The sequence below is a fragment of the Coffea arabica genome, chromosome 1c (genome assembly GCF_036785885.1).
Source record: "Coffea arabica cultivar ET-39 chromosome 1c, Coffea Arabica ET-39 HiFi, whole genome shotgun sequence".
Taxonomy (NCBI): domain Eukaryota; kingdom Viridiplantae; phylum Streptophyta; class Magnoliopsida; order Gentianales; family Rubiaceae; genus Coffea; species Coffea arabica.
In genome coordinates, this window is record NC_092310.1 from 40248224 (window position 1) to 40261903 (window position 13680).

Sequence of the window (13680 nt, forward strand, 5' to 3'; positions counted from 1 at the left end):
ACTAAAGAAGAAACAGCGCGCGTGCAATGTGGCTTCTTTTTTTTTTATAATTAATTAACATAATAAAATAATTTTCTTAGCAAAATGGAAATAAAACAAGATCAACAAAATCAACTAAAATGAAATAAAATGCAAAAATTTTGTGTTTGATTGATGGTTTTTCCCTTTTTATTTTATTTTATTTATTATTTTTTTTCAAAAGCTGATTTTCATTACTTTCTCTCTCTTTTTTTTCATCAAAATCAATTTAGGTAAACAAACAACGTTAATTCCTAACTGAAGTTATGTCGCAACAAATTTTCATTTATTTTAGACAGATTGAATTTAAAAGGATTAAAACATATTTTTGTGAAAAATTTTCTTTTCCGGAAATTTAATGCAAAATATCTTAAAAAATAAAAATGAAACTAATGAACCTAATTTATAAAAATAATTAAAAAACCTTAAATATTGTTTAATCCATAAAAATAAAAATGAAATAAAATGAGAATAATAAGGCTAACAAATAAAGCAAAAATTGAATTAAATAAGAAATACAGCTAAAAATCTAATAAATGAAATTTTGGTGTCTATATTACCTGGTAAAACTGAGGTCAACTTTAGAGAGCATGTCAATGTCCTTACTCTTAGGAATGGTAAAACATTAGAAGGACCTAACCTTGTTTAGTCTAGTGAGGAAAAAGTCGAGGGATTAGCTAATGAAGGAGTAAAGATAAACCAAAAGGATCATGTTATTATTGATGTTGGTGTATCTCCTTCTAATGTGACTTCTAATGCTATTCCTTTTTTGGATAAGTTGAAGAAGAATAACAAGGACCAGGAGTTTGAGAAATTTCTCAAAATTTTTAAACAGTTTCACATTAACATCCTTTTTATTGATATTATTGCATAGATTCTCTCTTATGCATGTCTTTTGAAGGATATCATGTCAAGGAAGAAGAAGATAAGATAATAGCATTAATGGAGGAGTGTAGTGCATTAATTAAGAACAAACTCCCTCCTGAATTAAAAGATCCGGGAAGTTTCTCAATTCCTTGCACTATTGGTCATTTGCATTTCTCTAATGTTTTATGTGATTTAAGTGCAAGTGTATCTCTTATTTCCCTATCAGCTGCCCGAAAGTTGGAACTTCAAGAGCTCAAAACTACCAAAATTACTTTGCAATTAGTGGATTGATCAATAACACATCCTATAGGTATTTTGGAAAATATGCTAATAAGAGTAAGACAATCTATAATACCTGTAGATTTTGTTGTCCTAGATATAGAGAAGGATATAGAAATGCCTATTATTTTAGGAAGACTGTTCTTAACCACCGGACAAACTTTAATTGATGTGGAAAAATGTAAGCTCATATTCTGGGTTAATGGTGAGGAACTTGGATTCAATTTGATCAACAAGAATAGAGATAAAGATCCAATCAACCTTGTTTCTAAATTGACATGTGACGATAATATTAATTAAGAGATGCATGAAGAGGTTAAGGCTATAAATTTTTTTGTACTAATCTTCAAGAGAAACAAGGATAAAGAAGGTAGTTGAGTCGATGCGTTCACAACTTCATGAAAAATTAAGTGAAAGTTGAGGCGACTTAAGGAAGGCAAGCATTTCTCACCACAAAGTGAAGTTAAAATTACATATGATAAGTCTAATGTTCCTCCTAAGCCATTGAGGGAGTTAGACTATGGTGATGGAAAAAAAAAGCTCATCATACAATGGATTGGCTTTGACACTTTGATGCTTGGGGAGAAAATTGCTCCTAACATCCTTTTAAAATATAGAAACTCTTTTGAGTCGAGCCAACGATTATAAACAAAAGAGTTTGATGGGAGGCAACCCACTGATTTTAGTATTTTATCTTAATTTGGTGTGATTTTATGTTTAAATTAAGTTTTAATGATATTTTGGAGTATTTGTTTCATAGGGTCTGGAAATAGAAGCAAAGCTTACCAATTGAGGACAAGAAGGAGAAAATTGATCAAAAAATTCCACCTGTTATTTTGCATGATTGTTATTTTTTATTGTTATTTTGGGTAGAATGTATTTTTAGATTATTTTAAAGTTGTATGAAGTGATATTTTAGGCAAAACAGTGATCTAGAATGCATTTTGGAAAATAGGGGTCTTGTGCATAATTTTGGAAAAGTGCAGTTTTTCTACATAAAAGTTGCAAATTTTTGAAAATAGGGACCAAAAATGCAACCTTACCCATGTTTTGGGTTGCATTTTAGTCCATCTTCAAGAGTTCATAGAAAAATGTGGGGTAAAATGCAGCCAAGTCCGCATTTATACCCACGTTTTTCGCCTCTTTTGCTATAAAAAAAAATGAAAGCGCAAGCTTGAAAACACGAGTCACAACCCGCATATCACAAGTTTGCATTGAAGAATCTGAGTTTTCCTTGAAAATGCAGGTCTCAACCCATGTTTTCAACCTGGATACTTGATTTCCCCTATTTTAAGAAACAAGCGCTGCCACAACTCTCATTCTTCTTTTTCTTCTTCTTCAAACCTGCATTTCACACACTCCACACACATACTTGACAAAATCTCCTTTTTCATCATTTTTGTTGCAAGAAATCAACATCCAAACATCCCTTGACCTTCATAGAGTCATTATTAGTAAGCCTATTTAGTTGATGCAAATACTTAAAATGTTACTTGATGATGATGGTTAAGCATTTTTATTGGTCATATTGAGTGATGTTGAGGAAATTTGTGATTATATGGGTTAATTTTGCTTAAGCATGTTTATGGCTAAATGTCTATTATTGTTGATAAATAGTAATTGTCATGAACTTGCTTATTGTTAATTCACATGTTTAAACATATGTTGTTGGTCATTTAGGTAAATTGGTGATTTTAACAATTTTAGGCAAAACTTTTTGAAATAAAATTGCTCATGAACATAATGTGAAATTTTGATCAATTAATTGATCCTTCATGACATGATGATTTATATTTTGTGGTTAGTCGAGCAAATTATGATAAGCATTCATGAATGGTGGTATTATAAAATGCCTAGGATGATATAAGTTGTAATGTTGGTAATTTAGGTATTTTATAAGGTTTGATTATTTCTTGAATAATTTTGTGAAGTGTGTGAAATTTTGGTACAATGTTTAAGTTAATATTTGATTTTTTTTTTTTAGGTACTATGGCAAGAGGAAGACGTGTTATCATTCTTGAGTCTCCTCCACGAAGAGAGGAGAGTGAAGATAGGACATCCTTTCCTAAACAATGGAGGAAGAGACCACGGAATTCATGTCTAAAGATAATCAAGAATGGTATGAAGATCATAAGCATATGGAATTCATATATGGGATGCCCAGAGGTGGATGTAGTATATCACATTACTAAGGCTTTTGATCTATGGGCGTCCATTTTTTCTCTTTCTCAGTACATCTATCCAAATTTGGTTTGGGAATTTTATGCAAATGTAGTCAATAAGAAGGGCCATAACGAAGAAGAGATTCAATCTTTTATCCAAGGGATGCATTTGATGATCACTTGAGACACTATTGCTAGAAGTTTGGGATGCAATGATCGTGTTCAATCATTAATTTGAAGAAGGGATTTACTCCACCAAATAAGAATTACGACGCTTCACATGCCATGGCGTGGTATGATCTCGAGTATCAACCATTCTGATCATCTCAGAAAGAGATGATTCTTGCGCGTGTTTTCAAGTTTAGGCATCGCCTTATCATTTATTGATGGATCATAATATGATCTCTAAGAAAAGTGGTCAAGGTGAAGTTCAACACAGTGATATCTACTTCTTGGATCACATGTTTCATAACTAGGAGTCTCTATTTGCCCATATCCTGCTAACAAATATCATCATTAGTAGCATAAGGATGACTGCAAGTAGGAGTAATGCTTCCTATTGGTTTGAATTCCCGTGTCTCCTCTCACTAATTTTTGAGCGGGAGGGAGTCAATTTAAATGGCATACCTCAACCTCCTATACAAACCATGCATGAGTTGAGTGTTTCTACTCTTAATGGCATGGACATTCCAACGGATAATATAGCTCACCCATGGAGAGGGAGACCAAGGGGTGCCTCTAGATCCAAGTAAGGATTGCTGGTCCATCTACTTCTGCACCACCACCACCTCCATTATCACGTCCTTCTTTGCGGAGGGTATTAGAAGCTATTCGTTGCTTTCAGGCTCATGCGGTGGAGAGAGTTGATAGGGTCGACGCCAGCCATGATACATTTGACATTTAGATGCACCATGTGGACGATCGATTGTGCATTATTCCTCAGCCGCAATCTATTCTTGAGGACCAAGTTGATGGTAGAGAATTCGAGAGGCCAAGTGGAGGAGGTAGTCCGGCAGCTTGACATGATCCACCTTGACTTGGCCTTCGAGCCTTTTATTTTCTCTAACTTTCTTGCTTCCATGAACAATTGTAGCTTCTTTTAGTTTTCTTTTTAAATACTAATGGTTATGTGAACTTATGAAGTCACTACTTATGAACTATGTGCAGTACTAGTAGATGTGTAGATTAATGATTTGTGAGTTATGATTGAACTGGACGTCAACCTTTGACATTTGGAGAGTATTTCTTTCATTTGTTAGTTTATCTTTCTCTACACATTGAAAACAATGTATATTTTAAGTGTGATAGGAGAGTTTAAATTTGTGTTATATGTGGTTGTGTGCATAAATTACTTGGATTTGGTATTGCAAATATTACTTGTGTTGAAATTTATTGGAATTCGGGTTTGTTGGTAGGGAGTTTCGTCTAGTTATAAGAAAAAACTCTGCCAAATAGTTTTCAAAATCTTGTCCAAAATTGCAAATGACCCCAAAAATTTTTAAAAATTTTCAATTTGATCCAAAAATGCAAAAGTTCAAACCATTAGCATTCAGTTTCCTTTTTTTAAATAAATATATGTGACTTGAAAAATTAAATTTTCATTTGACTTGGAAATAGTTATTGTGTGATTAGGATTTTTGCATTTTAGAAAGTATATCAAATAAAATGGGAAATTTGTGCCTAAAATTTTGCTTGTTGAATGAGATTTCTCCCTTTCACTTAATCTTGTAAGTAACTGATTGATATAGTTAATAGAATTATCCTCTTCTTATAATTTATCTTATAGAGGGATCAATCAAAAAATTACATAAAAAAAATATATGAAAAAAAAGTTATTCTACTCCAATGATTTAAGTACTAAATAACCAGAGGTTGCCATCTACAAATGCTAACTTTTGCGTCAAAAGGTACTTGTATTAATAGTACGATAAACAATTCAAATAAGTGAAGTGTTGAATAACTGGTGGCTTGTATCTAAAAATGTAGACCTTCACATCAAAAGCCATTTTCCCTATTTGAGTAAGTCAAATATGAATAGATCCCTTTTAGTGTTGAAATTTTAAGAAAAGGAAGATTGTGGAGAAGGAAAGTTTTGAATTGAAAAAATTAAGTTTAACCTGTTAAAATTAGAGTATAATTGTCTATCTTTTACTTGATATTATGAGTATTTAAGGAAAGTTCAATGATTGCATTACGATGATTTACCAAGTTATAAGGAATTGAATTCTAAAACTTCACATGATTTATTTCAAGTAATTGAATCATTGTTAATTGGTTTTTCCTAATGCTTGATGACAAGTAATGATTCAAGTATGGAGGAATTTGATAACTGTTTTATTTACGCGTTTTAAGTGTGTTTATTTATTTAGTTTTGGATTGCTTTTCAGATTCTTAAGTATGATTTTTGCTCTTTTAAGCTACTTTTCCATTTTATAACCAAAACTTGCATTTCAGCATCTTAATGTGCAAAACTTGTAACATTTGCAGGATTTGGAGATTAATGATCACTTTGGATCAAGAAAAATTCATACAATAACATTAGATGTTATTCAAGGATGATTTGGAGATGACAAAAGAAACAAGTGCATTCTCTGAGTAGAAAATAGGACCTAAATATGCTGGGGAACCTATGTTCTAGTTCTTCATTTTAATTGGAGCAGAAAAGGACGAACAAAATACAGGTGAGGCAATATGCGGGTGAAATACGCAACCTTACTCCTACATAATAACCCCGCGTATTCTTAAGGTGGTTATGCAACTTGTATAGCCACTTGCTCTATTTTTCTATAGCTTTTACATCTCAATTCTTAGCTAAAATTTCGGTTGTAGCTACTCAAGAAAGTTTAGAAAAGTGTGAAGAATCTTTATGGCATCTCAAATGAAGACTTTTGGTCCTTCTAACATCTATATATACTCATTGTGTTGGAAGATCAAGAGAGCTTTTTGGAGTGTATTCTTAGACATTGAAAAACCTTGAGAGAGGTAGTTTAGATAGAAGAAGAGCTTGTAAACTTAATAGATTGAAGCAATATTGTAAAAGGAAACTTGTGGAGATCATCTTGAATAAGAATCTTTCATCCTTTACTATTTACATTTTCTTATCAGTCGCACATTTTTCTATAAGTTATTTTCTCCTAGGGTGAGAATGAACTTATTTGCATCATGATATGAAATGATTTTTGGTTGATTTGTGCTATCTTGTGAACTTATTAGTTCATCCATCTATGCTTTATATTTGGCTTGATAACCAACTATGAATGATCTAATCATTTATTGTGCATATGCAAGTGTTGACCAAAATTCATGAACCCTAAAGATCAGAGAAATTTCTAAGTTTGTGATGAAATTTAAAAAAATTCTACAAAAGGGGCGATTTCGGTGAGGTATTCCATAGGGGAGTTTTCGCATTCCTGGAATGCGAGCTCAGCAGAATTTTTTATTTTTTTTTTCGGAGGGCATAGAGCTCGCATTCGCGGAATGCGAGCTCTCCCAAATTTAAATTTTTTCGCATTTGCAGCAAAGGAATGGACTAGTGCATACGCAACTGGTGCATGACAAAGAAGGCAGGATATCGTGGTTAAAAAGGATTTTGGCAACTCTTGTTGTATGTTTAATTGACAGGCAAGGCAAGTTTGTCGTTTGAGTAATAGATGAATTAGTCTTTCAAACTATGTGCCATTGGTGTCCCTAAAACTTCCGCATTCAGCTGTATTTTACTATTTTCCGGTTTAGAAGGCTTGCTTTAAATATGTACAGCCGCCGTGCTATATTTTGTTATAAATTTAGTGGTAAGGTACACTTCTATAGATTGCTTGTCATACATTTTAAGGATAATTATAGAAACTTCCTTTAAGATTTTTGACAATTTCACTGGGCTCCCATAAGGTTTGCAAGACTACACCTGCCTACCTTGATTTGATTTAACTAAACATTAAAATAACATTGACCTAGGTCAAAGTTTTAAATGAGTAACCTAAAATGCTGATTTATTATAGTGATAGGATATTTTTTTATGGTGTTTATTAGGGATTGATTGAGAAATTGTTGAAATAATTCTTTTAAAGTTCGTAAATTTTTTGAGTGATAAAATTACCATAATTTGGTAGTTGGGTCATATCTTTTAGATTTATTATAAGTATGACTTTCAGAAAATTAAATTCAAACTTGCTAGGAAAAAAATTTTAAATGAAATTTACGAGCTCCCAAAAAAATGTAAAATTAACTGTAAATGTTATTTGTTTTGTAGAATTTGTCTTTACTAAAATGCTGTTGGTAATAAAATCTTATTTTAAAAGCTGTACTAAAATCTTAAATCTCGGAGAAATGTTAGAGAAATGTTATTTAAAAATCTGTAATTAGTAGAGGAATAAATTTTATTTATTTTAAAACTTGCACGTGCCTAAAGTTATCAAATATGTGCTCTAAAAAAAATCATATTTCTTTTATATTAAAAAAAATTGGCCCAAGTTTCGTCAATGCTCCGGCTCCAAGAGAAGAACAACCGGGACCTGCAAAGAGCTTGGAATGCCTAGCACTTGATAAACTAATTAAATTAAGCGTATGAAGGGCTGAGGATAAAGGAGAATTTGAGCTATTTTGCTTTTCAAAAAAAAAAAAAAAAGTAGCAAAATTGGTAAAAATCAAGGATTTGTGAAACATGTATGAAGTGTGTGAAAATTGCGGATGGAAGAGGAAGAAGTGAAAAATAAAAAAAAAATAAAATAAACTGGCAACATTTAGCAACAGTACCTCCATTGAGCCACAGGACAAGTGGATTAGATGAAGAGTTTCTTGGTGATTCGACAAAATAGTAAAACAAAGCTTGTCCTGAATTGGGATCAACAGTAACATATCACTGAGCTCGCATTCGCAGATGCGAGCTCCAATGCAAGCTCGCATTCCCGGAATGCGAAAACCCTCATTTGCAGAATACACTCCAAGAACCGCCCTCGGTGTAGAATTCTTTTTTTTTTCCATCATAAACTAAGAATTCACCCCTAAAGATCATGTTCACGAAAGTAGTAGATGTATTTAGGTGGATTTTATTTAACTACTTCATAGATCTTAATGAGTTTATGTCAAGTTAACTCATCATGCAAATAGGTGAAGGCTCAGTGTGAGTATGTTTGGATAAGGGCGAAAGCGTTATTCGAATAAAATTGGAAGAAATCCTTGACAAGTCACATGTTTAAGGCATTAATCAACCGGATTATTCTTAATTTTGAGCAACAAAGGATTCGTAAACCTTAGAAAATTCTTCTCCTAAATTCATCATTGTCAATTACTCGCTTAATTTAGTATAATTAGTAGTGTAATGCTTTTACTTAATTTTTTTGAGTGTTTAGATAATAGAATAAGTTTAAAAAGTAGAAATAATTGCTCGATTCCCTTAGGGATTGACCCTAATTATCACTAAGTTTATTTGACCATATACTAGCAGTAAAATCAAGAAAATTGAGATTAATTGATTTAATAATTAGAAATTTTTAACTCAAAAGCTGAAACCACATCCTCTAGAATTGCATCTCATTCTATGTCATCAAGCTATGATCTCATCTATCTTACATTCTCTAAGCTGGACATCTGCTTTCCCAGAGCCCTTTACACTGAGGACATCGCAACATTCTGCCCTTTGAACCTGAAAAAAGAAAAGAAAAGAAAAGAAAAGAAAAGAATGTTAAGTTAATTATTTTTCTCTTGTTTGTAAAATGATCTACTTATACGGGAATACTCTTCATCTTTTCACATTTTTATAGTGATAGAATTATAAATGAGTTAGATCGTGTATTAATAAACCAAATAGAGCTATTATTCCCTCAGTTAGGTCTTACATTGCAAAGGAGTAATACTCCATGCTTAATTTTTTTTAATTTGTGCTTTTTGTAATGGAGATTAGGCTTTAATCCTCTTCACTTTATTTCATGATTACTAAACTTTGATCTGGCATCCCTCTCCTATATATAAGATTTTCCAAAAAAAAAAACTGGAGTTGTTATTTCTTAATCTTCTGTATTTTCACGTTCCTGTTCGAAAGAAGGAGAATAAACTTCCTCCATTATTTTAATAGAAACCCCAAAGTTGACGGTGCGCTCAATTAAATAGAAACCAAATAGGGACCAAAGCCAAATAGGTACTATTAAAATATATGTAAATTAAACAGAAAAATAAGTACAGATATAAAGTGGAAATTCTTACATTTAAGGCTAATCTTGAGTGGGTTGCGAACGATTTTTTAACCAAAACTGCTGAAATAGTTGCTTCAAAATGATTAATTTCTTGAAATAATTTTACTATATTACTTTCTACTTAAATCTACCAGTTCAGAAGATCTTCCAGAATATTAAAAAAATCCACAGAAATGCAGGTGTATTTCATTGTTTTAACTTTTTAACTTACCTCAGGCCGCTTGGTTGCTGGTGAGAAAACGTGAACCTGTGAGACAAATTCAGCAGAATGGTTACCACTTGCAGGACAAGCCGGTAAATTTCGAGGTGCTGATCTTGCATAGACGGTAAGAATTTCGTTGTTTGATGTTTCCTTTATTGACTCGAAGAAAAAGACGTGAGGAGCTTCACAAGGATCACCAAACGGGCGTCTGGTGTTAAACATGAAAAGTGGTGGCTTGTTGCTCCTTGACCATCCCTGGAACGTTTCAATTGGGGTCATCAGCCAACTTCTGGCCATCACTTTTTCATAAATATGGGCAGAATATCCCCAGGAAACGGAAAATGTCCAGTTGGTTGGTCTATGGTGGCAAATTGTTTGCTGAAACAGGCGTGATTGATCGACATTTCCTGCTTTCATGAGGTGCTGCGCTGATTGAAATCTATCTTTTTTAGGGAATATTGGATCTAACACATCCCAGTGGTGTATAGACAAGACGAGCTCTTTGGGATGGGATGATAAGAAACCTGAATAATCACCTCTTAAGTCGTTCTGCAATGAAAAATTATTACTGTGAATATTATAAATTATACATTTATTGGCATTTGATTAAAAAAATCAAGATTAGAATAAAAGATAAGTGCAGCTGATAAAAAAAAATGCAAATAGCAAAACGAAAGATGTATATATCCATGAAATTAGCTGTAATAAAAAATTGGAGGAATGCTTATGAAAGAAAATTTACCTGATGAACACCTTTATGGGGTGTTAAATTAGCTCCAATATCAGCTAAACAGGCCATAGTCATTAGATCAGCCGAAAGGTCTGAATATTTCCTGAGGCAGCGATCCATATCTCTTACAAGTGCTTTTGCCAAAGGGTAACTAAGAATAATCCCACCTCCACCAAATGCCTGGTTAAAATTGAACCAATAATTGGACAAAACAAATTCAGATGGATACCCAATGTAGTAGTACTTTGTATGATCATACTTCGAAAGAACATGAACCAGATTATCTACAAAAAACATTGTATCATCATCGCCCATGATTATCCACCTTATGCCTTCATGTTCCTCACGAAACAATTCCAATATCCCATGTACCATTCGAGGCATGAGAGCACTTCTCGGCCTGATTTCTTGAATCAATTTGCTGAGATCATCATTCATTCGATACTGAGGAGACTTTGGAGACCATGGAAGAAGATCTGCTGTAGGTTCTCTATCAATGTAAACGTATCCCCTTGTTATGTTTGGTCTCCACCAAGCCTCCAAGTAAGCCTTTCTGAAGTGGTATGTTTTCTCAGAGCCTTGGAGACCAAACGCTAGGTGACTAACATTTGTGGGAACATCATCGTCAACAGTAGATGCAGGTTGTGAAGATGAAGGGCTTATTTTCCAGGTTGACAAAAACCCTGAAGCCTTACATGTTGGATCATTGAAAAACAAAACAAGAATGGCAAAAATTATTAGACCTGAAATCACAAATACTCTGCAGAGGTTTCTGACTACAAAATTGTCTGACCACAAATTTACTTTTTCTTTGAACTCTGAAACGTTGGCCCCTGCTGTTGACGCCATTTAGAGCTATTGAATTTTTGTCCTAGAATACACAAACCAAAAGAGGAACATGTGAACTATGGAATGTGATGCATTGTTCCAATAGATTGTACTAGTATTTAAGGTTGGTTTACTAAGCCTCATTAATAGTCTTCAGTTGGCTAACTCAATCCCTTTTGAGTAAAAGAATGATAAAGTGGTTTTTACACTTGTAACAAAAAGGAAGAAGGATTAATTAGATTTTTCTTTGTTGTTATGGTAATTATGTTTCTATTTCACTTTCAAAACATTATTCCTTATTCTTGAATTAGACGTATCATGCAACTATAATACTATACAAAGTCACTGACCAATTGCGGAATGAACGGATCTATCAATTCTTCCAATACAATTAAATATTGTTTTATTAGATCCCAAGGAAAGGTGCAAGCTATACAGAAATAGCAAATTTTTTACTTGCATTGATAGCTAAATTGGTTAAATATTCTTTTTGTCCAGAGTTTCACCGAAAATGTTTAAATTACGTCTTCTAAAAATACTTATGGAACAACTAAGAGGTGCTAATATGACACATGCAATAGCTCGAACAAAATTCTTAAGCAACAGCATGTGATTATATAATATATGTGAAGTAACTGGAATCCACATAAAGAGATCGACATAATTAAAATGGTCAATGTTTAGATACGCACTTGAATTTTGATCAACTTTAGCTGCAAATATATTAACTTTTGAGATGCTATTTAGCCATCAAAAAAAAAAAAAAACACAAAAAGCAAGAGGGGTGAGTGGAGTGGTTGCCAACCTTAGGGATGTGGGGAGGAAGAAGAAGAGTGGAAAGAAGGAAAAAAAAAGAAAAAAAATTCTTCAAAACCTCAAATAAATAAAAGTTTTTTTTTACAACTTTTACAATAAATTATAATAAAATTTTATATAAATATCCAAAACTACACCATCCAAAAAGTTGATTTGTCAATATTGTAATTTGTGCATGGCTTCAACTTCAAGGTAACCTCGACAAACAACTACAAGGAAATGACGTAGAAGACACGGGGAAGAAAGGCATGCAAGATACTTAAGAATGAATGGACTAGCCATCATGGCTTCGATTGCCATGAAACTCGTGTAGCTAACCGTTGTGGGCTGGCCTGGGGTTCGATTTGAACCAAAGAGGATGGACCATCAGAGCTGGCAATACCTTCGTGTTAGGAAATTGGCTTAATCACTTATGGACAGGTTTCTTATTTTATGTAGAAGTAACTAGTGTTTTTTAATTAGTTTTAGTTATTTGAAATAGTAACCAAGGAATTTTTTAATTTGTTTAGAATTTAGAAGTTATTTTCTATTCTGTACAAGTCTAAGAATCAGTACTAGTTTCTTGTTGTTATTTGAATTTTGATCAAATAATATTCTCTATAAATAAAAAGGTTGGCATATTACATAAGGGACACACAAGAGCACATAAAAGGCGACATATAACCTTATACATGAGATGAGAGGGGGTTCTTGGAAGATGAAAGATAGTATACAAGAGTTGGATTTGGGTTCAAATTATATTCTTATATAGGGTTTTCCTCTCATAATAAATAATGAGTTTCTCTCCATGAACGTAGGCTCAATGGTGGAGTCGAACCACATTAAATTTTATGTATTGTTTATCTTTTATATTTATACCTTATTTATCATTAAATTATTATGTATTTGATATCTTAAAAATTGTGTGTTCTGCACTTGAATCCCTAACACTTCACGGTTAGTGGCCAACTAGCTCGACCAATTGACGCAAGCAATCTTTACCTATGGGAGTCGGTGCTGATTTGGCAGCTGGTAACCCTTCACTCCCGAATTAACTTTACTTCCCTGGTGCTGGAGTCTCCGGTTTAACACTACTCAAGGTCAGGGTTCAAACCTCATTTAAAGTGAAAAAAAAAAAATTGAAAGAAGATGTCAGAATATCCATTTTGGTTTAATCAGTATATCTGCTAGCCCAACCTCTTTATGCTCCCTTTTTCTGTAAAATAGGACGAATTAAGTTATAAAAATATTATCGTTGCGACAAAAAAAAAGAGACTCCAGCTTAATACCCTATCAATATGGTTAAGAACTTAACGCACAACACTAATATGACTAGAAAATAAATAAAAACAAATAGAAATTCTAAACAAAACTATAATAGCTACCCTAATTAAGAATCCTAAACGGCTTCTCGAGGTACATTATGGAGGGTATATGGCTAGGTTCAAACCTTGAGGTCCCTTGTTCCACTTGTCGAGTTCTGTGGAGAATCTTGATGCAGAAACAACAATTAAATACGTCTATGAATTTTGTATAGCCACGCCTTCCTCACGAACCTTTGTGTCTTGTCAAAATTTTAAGTTGTGTTTGGATTGCAATTTTTTGAAGTTTTTG

General features: G+C 33.0%; 1 protein-coding gene across 1 annotated transcript; it reads right to left on the bottom strand.

Annotated features, from left to right (window-relative positions):
* Positions 1 to 10437: 10437 nt before the first annotated feature.
* On the bottom strand, positions 10438 to 11292 carry LOC140005288 (uncharacterized). The gene has a single exon (XM_072046062.1). It carries the CDS (start codon positions 11290 to 11292, stop codon positions 10438 to 10440), a length of 855 nt encoding a protein of 284 aa, XP_071902163.1.
* Positions 11293 to 13680: the final 2388 nt, after the last annotated feature.

Bases quoted from the DNA above. Each gene is read 5' to 3' on its own strand.
- LOC140005288 (XM_072046062.1), bottom strand. From the start codon at position 11,292: ATGGCGTCAACAGCAGGGGCCAACGTTTCAGAGTTCAAAGAAAAAGTA.